The 24,986-nt window shown below is 49.5% G+C and overlaps 1 protein-coding gene across 9 annotated transcripts in view; it reads right to left on the bottom strand.

Annotated features, from left to right (window-relative positions):
• Positions 1-20,833, bottom strand: part of LOC102450378 (sodium-dependent phosphate transport protein 3-like) — a 36,609-nt gene extending 15,776 nt beyond the window's left edge. The window contains exons 1-13 of one of the 9 annotated variants that reach the window (XM_075908679.2): positions 20,677-20,824; positions 19,485-19,721; positions 17,766-17,923; positions 15,593-15,889; positions 14,573-14,806; positions 14,200-14,287; positions 13,410-13,496; positions 10,799-10,917; positions 9,831-9,992; positions 9,349-9,481; positions 9,114-9,261; positions 8,632-8,722; positions 5,565-8,094 (exon numbers count right to left, since the gene is read on the bottom strand). In XM_075908679.2, the coding sequence (XP_075764794.1) occupies positions 7,963-8,094; positions 8,632-8,722; positions 9,114-9,261; positions 9,349-9,481; positions 9,831-9,992; positions 10,799-10,917; positions 13,410-13,496; positions 14,200-14,287; positions 14,573-14,806; positions 15,593-15,889; positions 17,766-17,807 (1,533 nt within the window). In that variant the 5' untranslated portion in view covers positions 17,808-17,923; positions 19,485-19,721; positions 20,677-20,824 and the 3' untranslated portion in view covers positions 5,565-7,962. Of the gene's footprint in view, positions 1-440; positions 8,095-8,631; positions 8,723-9,113; positions 9,482-9,830; positions 9,993-10,798; positions 10,918-13,409; positions 13,497-14,199; positions 14,288-14,572; positions 14,807-15,592; positions 15,890-17,765; positions 17,924-19,484; positions 19,722-20,676 lie in introns of those variants that run through there. The other 8 variants (XM_014569412.4, XM_006114786.5, XM_089773505.1 and 5 more) reach the window with 8 other exon arrangements.
• Between the last annotated feature and the right edge of the window lie 4,153 nt (positions 20,834-24,986).

Genomic DNA, 24,986 nt, shown 5'->3' with positions numbered 1-24,986 from the left:
GCATGAGCTGGCCATGGCAGAGCGGAGAACCGGCGGGGCACCGGCTGCGCCAAGTGCCGATGGGCCCCAGGGTCCCAGGACTGCCAGACGCTTGGAGAGGCTCGTGGTGGCCCAATTGGAGGACATGGGTGACATAGACGGGTTCCTCAGTGCCTTTGAGAGGGCCTGTGGACTGCAACGGGTCCCCCCAGCTGACTGGCTGCAGGAGCTCGTCCCCGCACTGAGCCAGGAGGCGGCCGGAGTGCTCAGTCAGCTGGAGGACCTACAGCCAGGGGATTACAACCGAGTCAAGGAGGCCCTGCTGCACAAGTTCGGGCTGACCCCCGAGATGTACAGGAAGAAGTTCCGGGGGGTACAGAAAGGGCCACGGGAGACCTATGTGGACCTGGCCTCCCGCCTGGCGCAATACTGCCGCAAGTGGGTGTCTGGAGTCGGAGCCCAGACCGCAGAGGAGCTGCTCAAGCTGGTCATGATGGACCAGTTCTATGAAGTGTGCCCACCCAAACTGAGGCTGTGGCTCAAGGACCGGAGACCAGAGAACCCCCAGGAGGCCGGGAAACTGGCGGATGAGTTCACGGAGAGCCGGTCCGGGTGTGAACGGGAGTCCCGGAGAGAAAGGGAACCGCGCAGAGACCGGATCTCGGCTGAGCGACGGAGGGAGTCAACTACGGGGCGAGCCCAAGGAACAGGTCGTCTGCGCCCCAGAGAACCAGCCAGGCCCTGGACAGAGACAGCCCAAAGCCTAACTTGCCATCGCTGTGGGCAAAGAGGCCACAAGAGGGCTCAGTGCACCATGTCCCAGGACCGGGGACTTTCCAGGGTTAACTGGCTGGGGCGGGAGGAAGGGCAGGCTGCCCCAGAGGCAGGGGCTGGCAGGCAAACCTCAGCTCAGAGAGAGGGGAAGGATGCTCAGTGCACCTCCCCTGGGAGGTCTGATTCTCAGGAGGCGGATTTCTCTGTGTACCGGGTGGGGGCAGGACGGCCCCTGCGGAGCGAGTGCCTCATACCCCTGGAGGTGGATGGTAGGAAGGTGACAGGCTTCTGGGACACGGGGGCGGAGGTGACTCTGGCCCGATGCGACATAGTGGCCCCAGAGCGGATACTACCCCACACCCAGCTGACCCTGAAGGGCATAGACAGGTCCCCGTTTAAGGTGCCTGTAGCCAGGGTGCATCTGAAATGGGGGGCGAAGGAAGGCCTCAAGGAAGTGGGGGTGCACCCGCACTTGCCCACCGAGGTGCTGATGGGGAATGACCTAGAGGAGTGGCCCCATGAATCCCAGCGGGCTCTAGTCACCACCCAGAGCCAGTGGGGGGCTGACAACGTGGGTCTAGGGAAGGACTCCTGGCAGCAGCCTCAGGGTCCCATCCCAGTGGACACGGGGTCCAGCCAGGCTGGGACTCCGGACCTAGGCAGAGGTGGGGGACAAGTCCCGATCCCTGCCTCAGCAGCTGAATTCCAGGCTGAGGTGCAGGCAGACCCCTCCTTGCAGAGGCTGAGGGACCAGGCTGGCCTCCGTGCAGCTCAGCCCCGGGGGAGAGGTGGCCAGGAGAGATTCCTGCGGGAGCGTGGACTCCTGTTCTGTGAATGGCTTCCCCCCAGGAAGGTGAGGGCATGGAGGGTCCAGCGGCAGCTGGTCATCCCCCGAAAGTATCGCCTCAAGCTGCTGTATTTGGCCCACGACGTCCCCGTTGGGGGCCACCGGGGGATCCGGAGCACCCGGCTGAGTCTGCTCCAGCACTTCTATTGGCCGGGAATCTTTACAGCCGTGCAGCGGTACTGCCGGTCCTGTGACTCCTGCCAGAGGGGCGGGAAGGCCCAAGACAGTAGGAAAGCGGCTTGGGGGTCTCTACCCCAGATAGAGGAGCCTCTGGGCTCGCTGAGAGAGTTATGGGAGGGGAAGTCCTCCCTGGGAATGGAAGCCGCCCTGGCTGTCCATAGAAGGCTCGCTGGGCTCATGGCCCCGGCCCGAGAGACCCTGGCCAGAGATCAAGGCCAGCGGAAGGGTGGGTGTGACCCCCGAGGACAGGCCTGTGCCAGTCGCCCTGGAGCGGGGCGGCGAGTGGACAGAGGGAAGCCAGCTCATGTGGGGCCTCACCAGGCCCAAGTCAAGGGGAGCACCCATGTCCCCAGGGCGGGTTCCCACGCAGAGGACCCGAACTTCCCTAGGTCACGAGCGGAGTGACCCTGCTCAGTTCGCTCTCGGAGGGGGGAGAACTGTGACATAGTGGGGGTACTTGCTGGGCTGTGGTGACCCCTGCTGTCTGGAGCAAGACCCAGCAGGGAAAACCTCGCTAGGCAGAGGTAATGCCAAACTTGTTGAACCAGGGGCCAGACACCCCCCATGGAGAGGAACAAAGGAAGGTGGAATGCTGCCCTGGCTGGGGGGCAGGGCTGGAAGTTAGTTAGTTGGTTGCTGGCTGTCTGAGAGCATGGAGGAGAGCCTAGGGGAAGGGGCTGGAGTTTAGGGGCCCAGTCTCCCCCATCTCAAGGGGGCCTGAGGCAGCCTAGCCCAGCTCTGTGACCAGATTACATCTGTGCTGTGCTGTATCCTGGAGAGGCAATAAACTTCCTCTATTCCACCGGCTGGTGCAGTCTGTTTGTGCCATTTCGGGGTGCAGGAGACGGGGGACCCCCAACGCGCCGTCACAATATGTCGTACCCCTGAGGAGGCAATCGTCTAAGTAAGGAAATATTGTCACCCCCAGTCTGCGTAAATGGGCCGCGACCACCGCTAATGTTTTGGTGAAAACTCTGGGAGCACATGCTAGACCAAATGGTAGGACCTTGTACTGGTAATGCTCGTTCCCCAACTGGAAACGAAGAAAACACCTGTGCGCCACGTGAATCTCTACATGGAAGTAGGCGTCCTGCAAGTCGAGGACTGCAAACCAATCCTTTTTGTTCAATGACGGAATAATGGTTGATAAGGTTACCATCTTGAAACAGTGCTTTCGAAGGTACCGGTTTAGCTTTCGAAGGTCTAGAATGGGTCTCCAACCTCCCAACTTCTTTGGTGTGAGAAAATATCGGGAGTAAAACCCCTTTCCCCAGAACTGTTTCCCTCTATCGCTCCGATGGCGAGCAAGCGTTGAACTTCCTGTTTCAACAGTTTCTCGTGAGAGGGGTCCCTGAAGAGGGACAGGGTAGGGGGAGCGGTAGGGGGAATAGAGAGAAAGGGGGTGGAGAGGCCGGACCGAACTACTTCTAGCACCCATCTGTCCGTGGTGATTGCAGACCACTGGTGATAAAATGAGCGTAGACGATGGTGAAAAAGATGATGATTTTCCATGTTGATTAAAGGCAGTTGGCTTGCATCCTCAACAAGCAAGTCAAATTTGCTGCTTAGTCGACGACTGATTAGCTGAACGGTTCTGTTGTGGCCGCTTGCGCTGAGGGCGCTGTCTAGGACGCTGGTTGTCGAAGGGACGTGTCTGTTGTCTAGAAAAATTGAAATCGTATCTCCGTTGGTAAGGGAAATAACGTCTCCATTTGAAGGAAGGTGTGTACATCCCAAGCGTATGTAGAGTTGTAAGTGAATCTTTCCCCGAATGGAGGACCTCATCAGTGTTTGCCGCAAAGAGTTTAAGTTTGTCAAACAGTAGATCCTCAGCCTTATTTTGCAACTCCTTTGGAGCCCCTGCTGATGAAAGCCAAGATGATCTCCTCATGGCTATACCTGTAGCAGCAGCTCGAGCTGCTGTGTCAGCCACATCCATGGCAATCTGTAGTGCAATACTACATGATGCGTACCCTTCTTGAACTATTGCTCTCAGGAGTGGCTTCTTGCTGTCTGGAAGATGGTGCAGCAGCTCTGTTAACTTTGAATAATTATCGAAATTATGATTCGATAGATGGGCTGAGTAGTTTGCAATTCGTAACAACAGCGTGGTTGAGGAGTAGACTTTCCTGCCAAAAATATCTAATTTTTTATTGTCCTTGTCTGGAAGGGTATTTCTGTACTGTGGCGCCTTATTCCTACGTTGAGCTGCGTCTACTACCAACGAGTTAGGTTGGGGGTGATTGAATAAAAAGTCCAAGCCTTTCGCCGGAACAAAATATTTCTTGTCAGCCTTTTTACTCGTAGGGGTAACCGATGTTGGGGTTTGCCATATCTCATCCGCCACTTCCATTATCGCGTCATCAATTGGTAATGCGATCTTTGCACTTTGTTGTGGACGGAGGTTTTTCAAGAGGTGGTGTTTCTTAACCGGAACATCCGCCAGCTGTATTTCCTGCATGCCCGCCACTCATTTGAAGAGATCCTGAAAGTGTTTCAGATCATCCAGTGGGGAGATGTCAATCGGGCATATCGCCTCATCCGGGGAAGACGAGGAACAGTCTGCTAGAGGAGTCTCCGGCTTAGGGTCTTCTGTTTCAGACAACTGTCCCTCTTCCGGTTCAGACTGGTCTAGCTGGATCGTTGGACTCTTAGCCGGAGAAGGTGAATGTAATGGCTGTGATCGGTGAGGTAAGTATTTTGCTGTCGGTGATTGGCGGACGCAGGAAGATCCCCTGCGTGATGATGGAGTATAGTCACGCTGGGGACGATCATAATATGATCTATGATAGCGATCATAATAGTGCTCGGACCGCGACGGGGAGGAGTGCCGAGAGGAGCGTGCACTACCATGATGGATATAATAGACGCGACATGAAGAGTGTCTACCAGACCCGTACCACGAAAATCGGGAGGGTGAACGGGATCGTGAACGGGACCGATGTGTGTCTAAGTACACTGCATCCCTATAGTCATGCCGGCTGTGCATAACCCATGAAGGAGACACGTAAGCACAATAGCGATCATGTCTTCCTGGTGAAACAGTGGAGAAAGGGACCTGTCCCTATAATGGGTCTTGGATAATGACTTTCTAGGTGTAGAAGTCCCATCCATCCCCAGACGCATGGGGGAGCCAGGCACCGAATGAAAGTGAAGCGGTGCTGGAGAAGTCAGCTGTTGCGGTATGTCGTCCGGTGCCGAGGTTAATGACGGTGCCGCGCCTGAAGCATCCACACGTTCTGGTTCAGATGCCGGTGCTGGAAGGGGTGGTGCCGACGCTGGGGCAGGCAGGATAGGCACCGATGCATTAGGTGCTGCTGAAGCTGGCGCGGAGAGGCTGGTCAATTGTGGCACCGGCGTGTCTGTCAGTTTCAGGGAGCGCGCTGCTGAAGCCGGTGCAGACTTGCCAGCCAGCTGCGGCGCCGCTCCTGATGTCGGCACTGAAGCTGATCTCCCTCTGGGCGGTGGGGGTTCTCCCCTACCAGCCCCAGCAAAGTTACCAGATCCCCCGGGGGTCACCTTGGAAGCTCCTGCCGACGTTGTGGCTGCCGCAGGGAGAGAGCACGTCGGGGATGGCTTTGCTGTCTTGGAGAGAGCCGATCCCGGAGAAGCTGCTCTCCTCTTATGCCCCGAGGTTTTTGTGGTCACAGGAGGGATCGGATCAGGCTGCAATGCCTTGTCAAACATTAACATTCTGACTTTCATCTCCCGCTCCCTCCGGGCTCTTGAGGTTAATTTTCTACAATGGTTGCACTTGTCAGGGACATGAGTTTCCCCCAGGCACCTGATACAAGTGTCATGGCCGTCAGCCGTTGGCATGGCTTCGTGGCACTTTAAGCATTTTTTGAACCCAGTTGAGCCAGGCATTGTCACCACAGTTAAGGAATGCCTGTGTAATCCCCGTATGGGTAGTCAATTTCACCAGCTTAGGTGCGGCGGCTTTCACCGAAGTCTGAGAGAAAACTTTTTTTTTTTACAGAGAAACAAGAAAAAGGAACACGACTAACATGAAATTTTAACTAACTCTAACTATTTACAGTAGAGAACTATCTAAAACCATCAGTAAAGAGAGATCAGGGAGCTCCGACCGCGACCTGAGGCGGTTGAGAGGAACTGACGGTTGCCGGCTCGCACGTGGCTGATCAAAGGAGCGAACGCTGTCCTGCTGAACCACGCATGCGCGAGCCGGCGGAGCACGGCTATGAAAAGTCTCCGAGCCGCGGCGCCGGGACGGGACCCGACACCTAGAGTGGAGCACCCACAGGGCCACTCGAAGACCAACAGCCTCTCTCCATCCTCTTTGGAACTTCTCTTCAGGTAGTTGATAGCTGCTATCAAATCCTCCCTCATTCTTCTCTTTTGTAGACTAAATAAGCCCAAATCCCTCAGCCTCACCTTGTAAGTCAAGTGCTCCAGTCCCTAATCATTTAGGGACTTTATCCAATACATTCACATCCTTTCTGTAATGGGGGGCAGGGGAGCAGAATTGGATTAAATACTCCAGATGTGACCTCACCATTGCTGAATAAAGGGGAATAATCACTTCTCTAGACCTGCTGTCAATGCTCCTTCTAATGCACCCTAATATGCGGTTATCCTTCTTGGCTACAAGGGCACACTGTTGACTTATATCCAGCTTCTCATCCACTTTTCTGCTGAACTGCTGCTTAGCCAGTCGGTCCCCAGCCTGTAACTATGCTTGGGATTCTTCCATCCCAACTGTAGGACTCTGCACTTGTCCTTGTTGAACCTCCTCAGATTTCTTTTGGCCTAAACTTCCAATTTGTCTAGGTCACTCTGGACCTTATCCCTACCCTTCAATTATCTACCTCTCCCCCCAGCTTAGTGTCATCTGCAAACTTGCTGAGGGTGCAATCCATCCCCTCATCCAAGTCATTAATAAAGATATTGAACAAAACTGGGCCTAGTACCGACCCATAGGGCACTCCACTTGATACCGACCACCAGCCAGACATCAAGTCATTGATCACTACCTGTTGAGCCCAACAATCTAGCCAGCTTTCTATCTACCTTACAGTCCATTTAGCCAAGCCATACTTCCTTAACATGCTGGCAAGAGTACTACGGAGACCATAACAAAAGCCTTACTAAAATCAAGGTATATCACTTCCATTGCCTTGTCCATATCCACAGAACAGTTACCTTGTCATAGAAGGCAATCAGGTTGGTCAGGAATGAGTTGCCCTTGGTGAATGCATGTTGATTATTCCTGATCACTTTCCTCTCTTCCAAGTGCTTCTAAATGGATTCCTTGAGGATCCTCTCCATGATTTTTCCAGAGACTGAGGTGAGGCTGACAGGTGAGTAGTTCCCTGGATTGTTTTTCTTCCCCTTTTTAAAGATGGGCACTATATTTGCCTTTTTCCAATCATCTGGGCAAATAACTTCCCAAGATCACTAAGCAGGCCAAGGACAGAGCTGGGAACCCAGGTCGAGGTGCAAGCCACTGATTTATCTACTAGAAAACACTACCTCCCAAATTCATTTGGTCAAGTGAATGCTGAGAAACAGGTCTGTCCTTAGGATTTAGGGGGCCCTACATAGAACTATTAAGCTGCTGTCCCTATGACTGATGGCAGCCGGGGGAGGGGGAACGACAATGATTTTTTAGATATGTGAAAAAAATCTTCAGTAACACACTAATGAAATTTTGTTAAAGCAAATTTTAAACCAAGATCCTATAGATTCACCCAGTACATTCAGAAAATGATAGTATATACCTGGGGTTGACAAGTGACTGTTAAATGGCTTCACTACCACTTAAATGACACAGGTTTGGTGTTCTGCTAATAGCTCTGGCAGCCTTTTTCCCCTTTTAAGTTAACTAGACTCTCTCCGGAGAAAGCAAAGCCGCAGAACAGGGATAGAAAGAAGTGGATGGGTGAACATTAAGACTCAGTGGTGCCCCAAATTTTCAGGTGTCCTACACAGCTGCCTATTCTGCATACAGGTAAGGATGGCCCTGCTGAGGAAGGATGTGAGAAAAGGGCACAGAATTCAAAAGTTTGGTGATTAGGTCTGGCAAACCAATGGATCGTGTTATTCAGGTGTTCAGTGCTGGAATGAGAAAAGGGATTTCTTGACTAATTTATGTTCCCTGGGGTGTTTTTCACCCCCTGCCCTTGTTACATATTCTTCCTCTGGCAGCATGCCTTAGCATTTCATTGGACAGCAGTGTCCTCCCTCGCCCAGTCCTGGAGAGTTGCGCTGCCAAAGGTCACATAGAACAGCAGGCCAAACAGATTGAGGGCTGCTGTCATGAAGAAGACATTCCTCCAGCCAGTCAAGAGGTCCTGGGAGTGCCAAACAAGAGCAATTAGTATCTCTTTTCCCACTATCACCACATGGTCTAGAAACACACAGGGAGAACCTGGGGCTTGAGCCCATTTGTGGGTAGATTTAGCCATGGAATGGTTTTCATTCAGCTAAAGACTTTGCAGCGCCAGTTCACTCTCTGGCTGCAGATTTCGCTCCTCAGGCTCCATGTGACTGACTCAGCTACGCACTGCAGCGCGCTTGGGAATTCCTTGGGAAATCATAGCATGCTGATTTCAAGCAGCTTTATCTTCCTTGGTACCCAGCTCTCCCTACTGACCCACTCTCCATCCGTCTCTCTGCCCCCCCTCCATTTTAGGGATGTAAAAGGTCATGTAAAAAGTTAACTGGTTTAACTGTAGAGCCTGGGGTGTGATGGGCGGGCCCAGCAGAGCTGGAGTAGCTCCCTACCCGTGGTGCGATGCAGGCAGGCCTGGCCAGACCAGAGCAGCTCCCCGCCTGTGGCACAATGCAGGTGGCCTCCAATGTGACCATCAGTAGAGACCCTGAATTACCTGGCTGGTGAGTAATCCAACTGCGGTGGGAGCGATTATTCCTGACACGGTTCCAAAGGTACTTGTGATTCCCAGTAGTAACCCAGCGTATCTGGGGAGAAGGGAAGGGAAAATTTCCTGAGCAAGGCAAAGAGAGACTTGCAACAAGGGAGAAAATTAGGTTCCAATTCCTTCTCCCCCAGGCAATGGCACTTAACCTGCTAACAGCTTCTAAGACAGCAAGTGCCACTGGAATAAAGTCATTATGCATGTAACAGTCTCCACTAGCTAGCAGTGGTTCCTCAGCTTAGTCCCTGCCTGTCCTCTTGAAATCCACTAAGAGCCTTTACCTGCTGCTGTAAGGGCTCTGAGCCTGCATTTCTGTGCCTTGGTTTTGCCTGTCCAGCTTCAGATGCCAACAGCTGCAGAGGATCAGGGAGAGGAGAAGCAAAAGGCCGCTGAAATGGCTGAGGGCTGGGATGACACCGTCTGGGGGGTCTTACCTGGGAGCAATGTCGATCTGGTTAATGTTGAACCCAGCCCCGCACATGCTGATTATAGTCATGGAGAGTGTTAGAAAGCCCACAGCTGCTGGGTAATCACAGCCAACGTAGGACACAGCCACCAGGGAGATGGCTGGGAGCAGCATCCCTAGGGAGAAGAGGGAATGTGGATTATATGGCTGACTGTGTGAAGGCTGATGGAAAGAACCCGAGGGCAGGAGGCATCTGTCCTTACCCAGCCCCGAGAAGAGCTTCCGCACTGTTGCTGTGCTGAACACATGCCTGGACAGGAGGAAGTCGGCCAGCAGCCCTGATATGATGGTGCCCAGCCAGTTCCCAATGTAGGGAAGCGCAGAGAGGAGCCCATTCTGTAGAGTGGAGGGTAAGGGACTGGTTATCTTGCTCAGAGCCGTCAGAGGGACCCAGCATCACCAGCATCTGGATGTGCTCAGGGGGGTTGAAATGTCAGCACCACAAGAACCACCCGTCTGGTTTGGGCCTGAGGTTCATCCAGCCCAGCATCCTGCCTCTGCCAGTGGCTAGCACCAACCAGCCACTTTGGAGCAAGGTGAAAGAAACAGCCTAACCCGTGGAAGTCAGAAACTGGCCTAAGTCCTGAAGCTGGGGGTTTAACACGCTGTCCAGAATTGATTAGAATGCACTTTTATCCCCCTGCATTCAGGGGACAGCCTGGTCCTGCACGACAGCACAGCTCACCTCTCTGATGTCAAAATGGAGCACATCATTCATGTACATTGGCATTGACGTCAGCAGCATGTAGAACAGCCAGTCATTGCAGAGATAGGCGACTGCGATGGCCCATAAAGGCAGCGATTTAATCATGGCCAGGAGTGGAAGGCATCGTCCATGGGAGCTGCCCTTGAAGGAAATGCACCTGTGAGGCCCATTCCTCTCCCATGACAGTCCACAGTCCCATGATCCAACTCATCCCTTCACCTCCGACTCCCCTCACATCCAGCCGCAGATAAAGCCTAGTGCTTTTCCTAGGGAGAATGCAGCCTTCCCTCTTCATCTCCACAGATAAGGGTTCAGCCCATGCTTCAGGCACCTCTGAGTTTACCTGTGCCGCCTCCCACTCCATGGCTCACTCCTGCATTCGGTCCAAAACACCACACTTACAGCACCTTCCCCTCTCACCATCGTGCTCCTCCTTGGACCTCCTCTGCCTCAGATCCAAGCTCCTTTCCCTCACCTCAGGCTCCCCCCACAACTTAGCCCTGACCCTCCATCTCCAACTCCTCCCTCTGCTCCCCCAGGTTTCTCCCAAGCTTTATCTCCTCTCACACTTGGCTTTCAGGCTCCATCAGATTGCCCCTGCACATATAGCTGCCTCCTCTAATTCAACCTCCCTTGGCTTCAACAAATGTCTCCTTAAAATACCCATTTCATGAAGCACAGGCAGGCTGATCTCCTCCCTGGCCCTGTCTTTGGCCCTTTCGCATTGATCTCTTCTCTCATGTGTCCTCAGTATCTAAGTCTGAACTAATCTGTGAGCTCCTTGGGGCAGGGCCCTCTCTTTTATTTACAATGGCACCGCTCTATAAATAATGCACTCAGCAGAACTCTGAAGATAGTCTCATTGGAGAAGGTCCCATTGTCCCAATCACTATTCAAAGGAGGATATATGGGGCAACTAGATCAGAGTTAAAAGGCTTTCCAGGTACCTGGTTGGCCAGTGATGACACAATGTGCTCCTTCTCACTGGCACTAATACAAGGGTGAGATGCAGGATCTTCATAGACGAGAAGGAACCAGAACACACACCAAACGCAGCCAATACCACCTATGGAGAAGGGGAATCACAGAATCATAGAACACTAGAACTGGAAGGGACCTCGAGAGGCCTTCGAGTCCAGTCCCCTGCCCTCATGGCAGAACTCAGTACTGTCTAGACCAGGGCTACTCAACTTTGGAAGCCCCTGGGGCCACAATGATACTCTCAGCATGTGCCGAGGGCCGAAACTTAAGAGTGGTTGCATATACATGCAAATATATATGCAAATATATGCAAATAGATTGTCACACTGACAGGCAGAATACAAAGATTAAGTCAAGACAACACAACACGCAGGCCCCATTTAAGTCAGTTCTGCTGATGCTAATAAAAAATGTGACATTTACCTGATTTCCACCCATATGACAGCACTTTTAATGAGCAATGATAGTCCAGGAATGTAATTACTAGAATGCAGATCAACCGAAGACCATTCTATTGACAACTTTTTTGTTTTGGCTCCCACCCGCAGGTCACAAACAAACAGGCCACGGGCCACGTGTTGAGTAGCCCTGGTGTAGACATCCCAGATAGATGTCTATCTAACCTGCTCTTAAATATCTCCAGAGATGGAGATTCCACAACCTCCCTTATTCCAGGTGACTTATTCCAGCATTTAACCACGCTGACAGGCAGGAAGATTTTCCTAATGTCCAACCTAAAACTCCCTTGCTGCAGCTTAATCCTATTGCTTCTCATTCTATCCTCAGAGGCCAAGGAGAACAGTTTTTCTCCCTCCACCTTGTAACACCCTTTTAGATAACTGAAAACCCTATCATGTCCCCTCTCAGTCTTTTCCTTTCCAAACTAAACAAGCCCAATTCTTTCAGTCTTCCTTCATAGGTCATGTTCTCTAGACCTTTAATCATTCTTGTAGCTCTTCTCTGGACCTTTTCCAATTTCTCCACATCTTTCTTGAAATGTAGTGCCCAGAACTCCAATTGAGGCCTAATCAGTGCAGAGTAGAGCGGAAGATTGATTTCTCATGTCTTGCTCACAACACTCCTGTTAATGCATCCCAGAGTCACATTTGCTTTTTGCAACAGTGTCACACTGTTGACTCCTATTTACCTTGTGGTCCACTCTGACCCCTAGATCCTTTTCTGCCGTACTCCTTCCTAGTCAGTCACTTCCCATTCTGTATGTGTGAGACTGATTGTTCCTTCCTAAGTGGAGCACTTTGCATTTGTCCTTATTAAACTTCATCCTGTTTACCTCAGACCATTTCTCCAATTTGTCCAGATCATTTTGAATTATGACCCTATCCTCCAGGGCAGCTGCAACCCCTCCCAGCATGATATCATCTGCAAACTTAATAAGCGTCCTCTCTATGCCAATAGCTGAATCATTGATGAAGATATTGAACAGAACCGGTCCCAAAACAGATCCCTGCAGAACCCATTTGTTCTGCCCTTCCAGCAGGCCTGTGAACCATTAATAACTACTCTCTGAGGACGGTTATCCAGCCAGTTATGCACCCACCTTATAGTAGCCCCATCTAAGTTGTATTTGCCTAGTGTATTGATAAGAATATCATGCAAGACCATATCAAATGTCTTAACAACGTCTAGGTATGCCATGTCCACCGCTTCTCCCTTATCCACAAGACTCGTCAATGGCTCCGGTCCCAGATCTTCTGGTGGCACAGGTGTGTAGATACAACAGAGATGCGTAGGCAAGACACTACAGCTCTGTGACAGACTGCTGCAAGTTACTAGCGCCTTCAAGGATGGGCAGGTCTGTTCAGCTGACTCATGCTGACAGTCTGACCAGGTGGGGCCCTTCAACGCTGATCCATGGTATAAAAGGGTTTGTGTCCCCCTTCTTGGGGGAAGGAGGAATGAAGTGGTAGGGCAGGAATTTTTGCCTTGCACCAAACAACTCAGGCTGGGGATCCTGCCTGACTTTCCTTAGTGGGAGAATGAAGGAAGAAGTGGAAAGTGGCTGAGTGTGGGGCACTGCTCCTCTCCATGTGTGTGCCATGTCGAGCTGACAGGGAGCTACTTGCCCATTCACAGACCCCCCCAACAGGACAGTGAGGGTGCACTGCAATGCCAGATGGACAGACAGAGGTGGTGCAACACTCCTGCAGCTTTCCAAACATCCTGTTCAAGGCAGATCGAGGGGCTGTGCTGGCTAACAGACCTCATCAATGTCTATTCCCTTACAGATTAAAACAAAAGATGCCAGCATGCCAGACCTGAGACCTCCCATCCATGGAGCAGACACAGCTGGAGTAACAGCAATGCGAGCCTCCTCTGCACTGCCCACCTGACAGATGTCCAGCGTGAGCTGGAGGGAAGTCCAGTCCCTCTGGCCATTCAGCCCTTTCGACTGGGGGTTCTGAAAGTGGTCTCTCCAAAGGGGCACGTTTCTTCATTAGGAACTGGATGAAGAGCCCTGACTCCTCACAGAGGTAACTAGAAGACCTTCCTATATTTCACTCTTTTGTGGTTTCACTTGCCGGTGAATCTTCAGCAGTGGAAACCACAGCAACTCACCAAAGATGTAGAAGACGTAAGGCCACCCAAGGTACTGGCAGATGATCCCAGCCACAGGGAAGGTGGTGAAGGTCCCAAAAGTGCACCCTGAGGAGCAGATAATGAAGAGTTCAGAGCGAGGGGATGATAAGGTGGTGTTTATAGAAGATGACCCAGGCTTCCCATACCATCATACAGTTGTTACTGCCCTATCGAGCCAAAGCTGAGAAGACAAAGTGGAGGAGAAGATAGAGGGGAGAAAGGAAAGGGAGAAAGAGCAGGAGAGGTGGACATGCAGCCAACATTATCCATGAAGGACCTTCGGTCTAGAATAGGGGTGGGCAATAAGACGGAGGCAGTTTCCTGGGAGGCTATGGCTGCTTTATTTACCTGTACAACCACTGTTACGGCCACTTGCAGCTCCCATTGGCCATGGATCACTCTTCCTGGCCCATGGGAGCTATGGGAAGCAGTGCAGATGGGGACACCACTTCCCACAGCTCCCATTGGCTGCAAACAGTGATTTGCAGCCAGCAGGAGCTGCAAGCACCCTTACCTGCTGAGACACAGGTAAATACAGTGGTGGCGACCTGCAAGAGCTAACTCCGGCAAACAGCATCCAGACTGCAGGCAGTTTATAGCCCACCACTGGTGTAGAATCTGGACCTTTCTCTAACTCATGAGTGGCTCTGTTTGTCTGGAGCATGGGCAAGAGAAGCTTGAATCAGGAGGGATCTCTGTCACGCAGGGGGGCGGTGCTGGAACTCCAGGAATGGTTGATTCGATGGCAAAGAGAATCACTCTTTCTTACCAGCGTCAGCAAGATTCATGAGCCTGCTGCGTTCCAAGGGCGGAGCCCATTTTGCCCACAGTGTGTACTGGGCTGGAAATATCACCCCCTGCCAAGGAAAACACAGATGTGTGTGAGCACAGCAGGGAGGAGGGCACTCTGGGAGCAATACATGGTGGAAAGCATTAGTAGATCTCATGATCTTTCACTGCTGTGACCCTTGTCCCACCCATCCCCGCACTTTGGTTCACCCTTGTTTCTCACTTGTGAACTCTTTGGGGCGGAGACCTGTCTTGTTAACTTCTTCTGCAACGCCAGGTCTATGCATGATGCCACATACAGAAAAGTGCTAGCCACTGAGAGCAAAGCGATTGGAAGTGAAGGCCCTACCTACCTCTGCCATGCCCAGCAGTGCCTGCAGCCCAATGAGGTATGCCGCTCCAAGGCTGGCTGCGAGTGGCATAAGAAGGGTGAAAACCGAGGTCGAGAGCAGCCCACAGCCCAGCAGTATCTTCCCTCCAAACATTCCCGACCAGTATCCGCCGAGGAGCTGGGTGACGATGTAACCATAGAAGAAGGCACTGAGGATGATGCCCTGGGTTTTAGAGCTCCAGTCATACACGGGGGCCTGGATAAGACAGAACTTGCATCAAAAGGGGGAGAAAAAAAAAACAAGGAATGTCCCTTGAGGGAACACTGCAGCAGCTTGAAGACCCAGCTAAAGGGAGAACCATTCTCCCAGACCCGGACACTCCAGGAAGGGGTTAAGTAGCTCGTACGCACAGACCTGTCACCACTCAGGGGACCAGCGATTTCCTTAGTTTACACACATGCAACGGATACTCTGCAGTCAGCCCCAAAGTTCCTCTCTAAACAGCACCTCATTGCTATTGGGCCATAGTGCAAAGCCAAGAGGTAGAGCCGTTGTTGTTGAAACGATCTGGCCTACAGATGTAAAAGGTTAAAAGGTTAACCGATTAAACCAGGAGTGTGGAAACCATTTTGGTGTCGGGGGCCACTGACCCACAGAAAAATCAGTTGGGGGCTGCACATAAGTGAAAAGTAAAACACAAACAAAAACCAACCAACCCAACCCTCAATGACATGCCCCCTGACTGAGAAAGACACTCCCCATATTCCTCTCACACCCCAGAGCCTAGGGAGGCCTAGCCTAGTAGATTTTGTGTGCTCCAGCCCCACAGTGGGGAGACTGGAGTGCCAGCACGGGCTCCCCAGTGCTGGGGAGGCCTCCCCATGAGCCTTGGGGGCCAGATCCAGGCAAGCTGGGAGCCACATCTGGCCCCCGGGCCTGAGGTTCCCCGCCCCTGGGTTAAACAATATAATTTTAATCGTTTATCTGGTTAACTGTAAACCGGTATTTACACCCCTGATCTGGTCCTGCCTTTACACTTACTCCTTGGGGGAATTCTCGGTGTGAGCCGTTGGGCTGAGCGTGTGAGTGATTGGGGCACACGTCCATGGAGACATTGGGCAGGCTGCCTGGGCTGGTGCCATTCGTCATTGCTATGATGGTGATGCTGAGGTTGACCCGGAGCGCATACACCATGAAGAGGGAGAGGTGCAGGATGAGAGCCAGACTGTATCGAGCTGAGCAGAAGCCTGGTGTGGGTAAAATCACAACAAGCCGGAGACTGTCAGGGAGGCTGCAGATTAACCTGGAAGGTGCCTCTTCCCTCCTGGCTTGATGAATCTACAGGGAGAAACTTCAGAACTTTCTTTCATGCTTAAATTTGACACTTTACGAATGGGCCTTAACAAAGATGCTAATTACTGGTACCTTAACCATTACAAAGATAGCTTCCCACTTATCACCCCTGATTAGCCATTCATTGACTCAAATAGCTATTCCCTCCCTCACCGCACCTTCTGTACTAAATCTGATTTGTCAGTTTAATAATGTGTTCACTTTTTTCATTGTATTCCTTTGGTATATATGGTCATGCCAATTCTCTTCCAGAATATGATCTGAGGAAGTAGGTCTGGCCCACGAAAGCTCATCACCTATTAAACCATCTTGTTAGTCTTTAAAGTGCTACATAGTTTTTCCTTTTGGTTTAGGAAACACCAACAATCGCCTTATTTCTACCACAAACCATTCTCCTCTGAAGTGTGCACCTTGGAAACATGTGCATGCACACACGCACATACACCCGCGGTAAGAGAGAATTTCCCCTTTGCCCTCCCCCAGCAGGTCTGCCAGCTCCGGGACAGGACTCTTGTTGAAGTAAAGAATTACTTTTGGATCGGTGCTGAGAACCAGTCTAAATCCCTGCAGCAGCAGCACTCAAGTGTGTGGCTGCTGCACCACCCTCTTTGCCATTCTGCACTGCGCTGGCAACCCTGGTTTCCCTACTTTACACACCCAGCTCTGGAAGAAACCCAGGAGCAGCTCAGAGGGAGCACACACTCCCTGTGTTCTTTCAGGAGAGGGTTCCCACATAATAATCCACTTTACAGCAAGCTTCTTGGGCAGGTGTAAGGGGACTGTTACCCCTTACTAAAACTCTGTGGGAGTTTTTTGGTTTACCAGCTTCAGAAGGGGAAGGGTTCATGAGACTGACAGACCCCAGAGACAATGGAAAGCAGTCAACACTCCAGCTCAGCCTGACTGACAGGTTGTAAGTGGGGATTGTTCTGGCTCTGTCTCTGAACAAACAAGCTGTGTGCAGGAGAGGTCCTGCAAAGACAGAGAGCTGAGAGAGGAGTACAAGAAGAAGTCCTGCAGCGACAGAACCAGACACAGACAGGCCAAGCAGTGCAGACCCTGTGTTGAGCAGCAGACTGGCAGTGCTCAGAAAGCCAAAAGGAACAGAGAAGCAACACAAGGAGCTGGAACTGGCCAAGCAGCACAGCCTGCAGCTGGATGTGGTGAGCTACTGGGACCTGCAAAGTGTGGGGAAAGGCTCTGGACTGGGAGAGGGGTCTGGCCACTTAGAGACTGAGGCTGTGTGGTCACTGCCAGTGCAAGCGTGTCCAGCCTGCAGCCCCTTGCAGCACATCCAGGGCTTCTAAGGAAGAGACTGTGAACTGTCCTTACACTCTGCAGACTGCTGTGTTGATGTCCCTGTGCTACAGAGCAGGGCTGTGTGTTCTCATTTAACCATTCTCATTGTTTCTTATTCTATTCTCTTTAATCAGTTGATGTTTAATAAATTGTATTTGCTTTGAACCTTATGAAGTGATCACTGGGCCAAGAAGGCCTGCAGTGTAAAGAGAGCACCTCGGAGTGGGGACACCCTAACTCCTGCCCCTAGTGACTACAAGGTCAGGGATTAAGCCCCAGGAAACCTGGGCCCAGCCTTGTTGGGGTTTCAAGGGCTCTGCTACTCAGGAGAGTGGAGGGGGAGCCCTCAGGATCAGGGAGCCGTGGGGTAAAGGAAGTGGGAGCGGGGACTCAGATCCTTTCGCTGGTTCATTTCACCGGGGTGTATAGAAGCCAGGAAAGTTCCCCACAAGAGCGGGACCATTCCCCCGCTTACACAGGCACTGAGTTTTTACTCTCCCCATTATATCAGAGTGGAGGAGGAAGTCCCAGATTCAGAGCAGTTCCCCTCAAGTAGATTTACCTTTCCTAAGGAACAACTCCTGGTTGAGCAGAGGGGCAGCATCTTCCTGATCCAACTCCCGGCTGTCCTCTGCCTCAGTGTTCTCTGTGCTTTGTTGCATCCTTTCCTGGAAGCAAAACGGATACCTTTTCCTCCTCCTGGGTACGTCTCAGCAATTGCTGGAAGAAGAAACGTCTTAGACATCAGCAAACTGAGGGCCTGAGACCATTTCCTCAATACTGATCTCATGCCATTCTTCCTACAATGCAACCAGCCCCATCACAGGAGCTCCACAGGCTTGTGGAATATGGACACTACCCATGCAATGTAAATGGGACACCTTTTAAGAACAATGTGATTTACAATGATACAAAACAACTTCTAGGCCCTGCCTTGTGTGGTCCTTCCTATTTTTGCCTTTGATTATCACAGCCTCAAAACGGATACAGAGCCCTATTTTCCGCACAGCTGGATGATATTCCTTATTGCGGATACTCTTCTCTGCTGAAATAATAGCCTTTCTCTGCACCCATAAGATACCCTCACTCTGTGCCCTGGAAAATATATTCATTCCAGAGGCAGCTGCCCAGCTGAAACATTCTTTGACACAGAGGCTACGTCTAAGGCCATAGATAAAGGGATGTAAATTAAGCACGTCAATATTGCAAATGAAGCCAGAATTTGAATTTCCCGTGCTTCGTTGGCATAATGGTGGATGCCGCTTTTTTTTGAAATGGGGCTTTAAAAAAAAAAAAAACCACAACAACCCAAAATGGCAGTTTAGACGGGGCATTTTCGACAGAAATGCCCTGTTTCGAAAGATCCTGTACTCCTCAAAAAATTAGGAGTACAGGATCTTTTGAAACGGGGTTTTTCTGTCGAAAATGCCCCGTCTAAACTGCCGGGTTTTTTCAAAAACCCCCATTTCGAAAAAAAGCAGCGGCCGCCATTATGCAACTGAAGCATGGGATATTTAAATCCTCGCTTCATTTGCACTTTCAATACATCTAATTTACATCCCTCTGCCGACAGAGAGGTGTAGTTTAGACGTAGCCTCTGCAATGCATAGATGTAAGTGGGGCTCCTAGAAATCCATTTGCCATGGAAAAACATGGAATAGGCATTTTAACTGAGAATCTTTAGTTTTTATTTTTTGTGAAAATACAGAAACTTGTACAGTGGAACCCTGATTATCTGATCTAATAGGGCTTAGGGCCAAATTGGATCATCAACAATTTGGATAATCAGGAGAAGAGATGGGTCTCTGGCTGTCAGTTTCAAAATTGTAAATACATGAATAAAACATTGTTTTCAATGATAGCTTGTACCCATGGTCCCCATGGGAGCAAGTTGATGTCACTCAATTAGGGTGAGCTGTGAACAGAATGGGGTGGACAAACCCCCAAAGCTGATGGATATTCTAATATTTAGATGTACCAGGCCAGAACACGGGAGCTATTGTACTACCGCCCTGGGTACGCAGAAGTCCAAACCATGCAGTTCCCTTAAAGAACCCCCCTGAGGCCTCCCTTCAGGTACTCAGGTCAAATATGATGACAATTACTGAAAATCTTATTTTCTCATATAAAAGAAAAAGTTCTTCCAATCCCAAAGAACCAGTCACACCCCTGGGTCAATAGCTAACTTAGCTCTTACACAGAAATACATGCTGAGAGCCAATTCTTCTAAACTAAACTACAATTCGTTAAAAAAAGAGAGTATTGATTAAAAGATACATACAAACAAGTTAAATTCTTGAGGTTTCAGCTATATAGATTCGTTGAACTTTGTAGTTGCAGATGGATCTTTTCAGAGCAGTTCAGCACTATTAACTCAATGTCCCTTATAGGAAGATCAGGAAATCCTAGGATCTCATCCTTTATGTCTTGGAGCTTTTCCCATAAGCATCCAAGCAGATACAAGATGAAAAAGGATCCTGTCCAAAGGAACTTTATACCTTTGCAGCTGTCCCTTGGCCTGGGAGAGCACAACAGGCTTTTAATGTAATTTTCTGTCTCCCAAACATGCTGGCAATTAGTGCAATGTAATTTATCCATTAAACAGTACACATGCAGTTTACCACAACCTTCAGAGAGACATATAAACAATAATATTACTTCAGTCAGGTTTCATCATAAATGGTAACACTCCCTTCTGATCTTAGATCAAAGGTCTAGTAACAGACATGGATTGTTTGTTCACATCAGAGTATCTGAGCAAACACCTGCCATTCTACTACTCTCACAATGCAAGTTTGCATTTCAAAGTTCTACTCTAATCTAATGAAACAGTCCAATTATCATTACACCTCTTCCTAAAAACAACAAGCAGTCCTGTGGCATTTGGGCATAAGCTTTCGTGGTCTGTAGCCCACTTCCTCAGATGCACACCAAAGCTGATACCCAAATAAATGTTAGTCTTTAAAGTGCCACAGAACTTCTCCTTGCTTTTGCTGAAGCAGAGTAATACCATTACCTCTCTGAAATGTGTTCCCTCTTCCTTAACAAGTCTTCAAAGAGAGGCCCTGGCTAACTTTCTGGCCATGTGCTGCATTTTAATCAGATGTCTAATATTTCAATCAGATAACATCACATACCTATATATATTGTGGCTAGAGAAACTTAAAATTCAGAGTTTCATTGTAATGGCAGGAAAACATAGATTAGTATGTTTTTTTCCATTGGCGCATTTTGGGTTTTTTTGTTCTTGAATCAAGGAAAGTTAGGATCTCTGTAGATAAGCAAGAAGTGCTAGGTGCATAGAATTGCTGTGATAAAAAGAGAACCCTCCCACATTAAAATTCCACCTATTTTCCAACATACAGCTCCACATCTGGGCAGCTTCCCCCTCATCCCAAAGTGAAGTAGGTTTGAGCTGATTTTCTGAGTTAACAGCAACTTCTCCAGAAATAAAATCCAAATGATCAACTCACAGATGAAGCAGAAGCAGACACTGGTCCCACCACTAGTTTTTCAAATACAATCTCTTGTTTTCTGAGCAGGAAGTCCACAGCTCCTCATTCCTATAGGGATGCCACGAATTCAGTCTGGGAGCAACAAGTGAGTCACGTGAGAGGCAAGCCATGTGACCCAATAAGTTTGGCAAGTACTAGTGATGCTATTTAACTCCTTAGTAGCCTCAACACCTGGCTTTAAAAATATTTCAGATTTACAATTTTAGTAAATAGGAGACAGATGGATTCTAATGCTAAAAACAATGCCGATGAAACAGTATTTTGCCACTATTACCTAAGACCCAGAACAGCCCTGTGAGATAGTATTTTGCCACTATTACCTAAGACCCAGAACAGCCCTGTGAGATAGTATTTTGCCACTATTACCTAAGACCCAGAACAGCCCTGTGAGATAGTATTTTGCCACTATTACCTAAGACACAGAACAGCCCTGTGAGATAGTGCTTATCTCAGATTTAGAAGAGGATAAATTGAGTGATATGCCCAAGGTCCAGAGGGAGGCTGTCTCTGTCTGTCATTCTGGCATGTTACAGCTACATGGGTTCTCCTAACTCTTCCTTGCTATACACTCCTACAAGTAACCTTTAAGTGTGAAAACAGACTCTGTGAAAATGGGACCTTCTTCACTGGACCTGATCCCTGCAGGTATTCAGTCATAGCTACATACTGTGATGACTAACAGAGACTCTGCTGGCCCCATGCTTGGGCTGCCAAAGCATTTGTACAGGTGTCACTGTATGGAACCCTGCACATCCCCCCATTTCTGATGCCCACTAAGCTCCCTCTGGGGGTAGGGAACTGGAGTGTCGAAGGGGGTGTGGAGTCTGAGAGCGAGTTTGAGTGAAAGAGGGGGTTGTGATCTGGGGCAGAAGCTTTGGATGCAAAGTCCAGAAGGGGGTGTGAGTGTTGGAGAGGATTCTGGTCTGGGGGAAGGGTTCTAAGATGGGATGCAGGGTCCAGGAGGGAGTTGTGACCGGGGGGAAAGGGGTACAGAGTAGGGATGTTAAATATCAGTTAACTGAATAGTCAATTAAATCCATGAATTCTCATCGGTTACTTGACTATTCTAGAATCCCCAGGCAATCCCTGTCCTGTGGGGGCAGGGGTTTGCGCTCCCGGACCTGTCATGAGCTGGAATGGAGCTGGGCTGCCTGCTTGCCTAGCTCCTAATACACTTTTAATGCAGAGCTGCAGCGGGAGTAGGTCCAGGACGCAGTGCAAGCTGGGACTGAGCTAGGCTGCTGGCCAGTCTGCTAAAAAATGTACTGACGGGGCAGGGGGGAATGCGTGTAGTCTATAGCATTAACCTATAAGCTTTTCCTTAGCTGTTAATTGATTAATCAACCACATTATTAAATCCCTAGTACAGAGGGTTTAGGTGATGGCCTGGAGCTGGTAGTTGGGGGGGAGGGGAACAGGGTGTGTGTGTGCCAGAGGCAAGCTCTGTCTGGGAGGCATTTACCTAGGCAGCTCCCAGCCAGCAGTCCTGCGGGAAGCTGAAGGGTGCAGTATCAAGGTGTTCCAGATGGCTCTGCTCCTGGTAGGAGGGAGGGAGGTAGTGAGGAGGCTTCATTGCCTGCTCCTGTCCCCAGCAAAATTTCTCAGTCCCTATTGGCCGGAAACTAGCCAATGGAAGCTGAGAGATTTTGCTGGGGGAGGAGTGGGGCACAGGACAGAGCACAAAGCCTCTTTACTAGCTCCCAGGATAGAGCAGCCACATTTAGGCTGCGCAAAATCTTGCCACCTGTCTAGACTGGCCACGAGTATTTGCGCAAGAACACTGACTTTGTACTGTACAAAATCAGTGGTTCTTGCACAAATACTTTGACGCTCCCCCTCAGGATAAGCCCTCAGGCACAAGTATTCTTGCGCAAGAGGGCCAGTGTAGACAGGCAAGTTAATTTCTTGCGCAAGAAAGCCCGATGGCTAAAATGGCCATCGGAGCTTTCTTGCGCAAGAGAGTGTCTACACTGGCACGGATGCTTTTGCGCAAAAGATGTCTTTTGCACAAAAGCATCCATGCCAGTGTAGACGCTCTCTTGCGCAAATACTTTTAAAGGAAAAACTTTTCCATTAAAAGTATTTGCGCAAAATCATGCCAGTCTAGACGCAGCCTTAAAGTGGTGGCAGCTGCACTATGCTTAAGGGTCCCCGCGAGGCAGCCGTGGGCTGGATCCAGAGGCTTGGTGGCCGCATCTGGGCTGCTGGCTGCCTCTTGCCCACTCCTCGTCTAACTTCAGTACTGGGCAAATTGTTTGAAACTATAGTAAAGAACAGAATTGTCAGACACACAGATGAACATAATTTGTTGAGGAAGAATTAACATGTTTTTTTGTAAAGGGAAATCATGCCACAGCAATTTAATAGAATTCTTTGAGGGGGTCAACAAGCAAGTGGACAGGAGAGATCCACTGAATTTAGTGTACTTAGATTTTCAGAAAGCCTTTGACAAGGTCACTCACCAAAGGCTCTTAAGCAAAATGTCATGGGATAAGATGGAAGGTCCTCTCATGGACCGATAACTGGTTAAAAGACAGGAAATAAAAGGTAGTAGGAATAAATGGTCAGTTTTCAGAATAGAGAGAGGTAACAGTATCCCATAGGGGCCCATATTGGGACCAATCCTATTTAATCTCTTTATAAATGACCTGGAGAAAGGGGTAAACAGTGAAGTGGCAAAATCTGCAGATGATACAAAACTGCTTAAGACTGTCAAGTTCAAAGCAGACTGTGAAAAACTTCAGAAAGATCTCACAAAACTGTGTGATTGGGCAACAAAATGGCAAATGAAATTCAATGTTGACAAATGTAAAGTAACATATATTGGAAAACATAATCCCAACTATACATATAAAATGATGGGTCTAAATTAGCTGTTGCCATTCAAGGGAGATATCTTGGAACCATTGTGGACAGTTCTCTGTAAACTTCTAATCAATATGCAACAGCAGTCAAAAAAGCAAACAGAATGTTAGAAATCGTTAAGAAAAGGATAGAGAATAAGACAGACTATTTTATTGCCTCTATATAAATCCACAGTACGCCCATATCTTGAATACCACATGCAGATGTCACCTTCTCTCAAACGAGATATATTGATACTAGAAACAGTTCAGAAAAGGGCAACAAAAATTATTAGGGGTATGGAACGGCTGCCATATGAGGAAGATTAATAAGATTGGGACTTTTCAGCTAGGAAAAGAGACGACTAAGGGGAGATATGATAGAGGTCTATAAAATCATGAATGGTGTGGAGAAAGTGAATAAAGAAGAATTATTTACGCCTTTCCATAACACAAGAACTGGAGGTCACTAAATGATGTTACTAGGTAGCAGATTTAAAACCAACAAGAGGCAGTATTTCTTCACACAAAACACACAGTAATCCTAGGGAACTTCTTGCCAAAGGACGTTTTGAAGACCAAGACGATAAAAGGTTAAAAAAAAAGCTAGATAAATTCATGGAGGCTAGAAATGGCTATTAGCCAGGATGGGCAGGAATGGTGTCCCTTGCTTCAGTTTGTCAGAAGCTGGAAATGGGTGACTGGAATGGATCATTTGATGAGTCCCGCATTCATGCTAAAATTCGACACTCTCCACAGGGGGCTGAACAAAGACCCCGACTACCTTACCCATTACAAAGATAGCTTCCCCAATTATCACCTCTAATACCATTAACAGACATCTCTCCTTCCCCACCTCTAATATCATTAACTCACAGGCATTTACCTTCCTATCCCCCCTCTGTTCTGAAATGTGATTTGTCCTTTTCATATGTGTTCATTTTTTAAAATTGTATCCTTTGGTATATATGGTTGTGACTATTTTCTTCCACATATTGATCTGAGGAAGTGGGTCTGGCCCACGAAAGCTCATCACCTAATAAACCATCTTGTTAGTCTTTAAAGTGCTACATAGTCCTGTATTTTGTTCCCTCTAAGTGCTGAGTCCCTTGTAGGGTGGGAGGAGACTTTGTGCACTTTCTCCCTTCCCCATCCCCGGGCCAATCAGGACTTGGGGGCAAGGGGAGGGTGTGAAGTTTCCTCCCACCCTGCCCCCTTTGACGCGCACTCCTTTTAGGAATGGGGCGGGGCAGGAGGAGACTTTACACACTTCCCCTCACTCCCAAGCCCTGATTGGCCTAGGAGAGCATGAAGACTCTTGCTCCCTGCTCTCCAGCATGCGGCGCTTAGTCAACTAGAAGGTTGACTCTAAGCCCTGCGCGCTCTCCTGTCCCTAGGCCTGGAGAGTGGGGGAGCAGCAAGACC

This window comes from Pelodiscus sinensis, chromosome 26 (assembly GCF_052426305.1).
Source record: "Pelodiscus sinensis isolate ZL-2025 chromosome 26, ASM5242630v1, whole genome shotgun sequence".
Taxonomy (NCBI): Eukaryota; Metazoa; Chordata; order Testudines; family Trionychidae; genus Pelodiscus; species Pelodiscus sinensis.
This window is presented reverse-complemented; position numbering and strand designations above follow the sequence as displayed.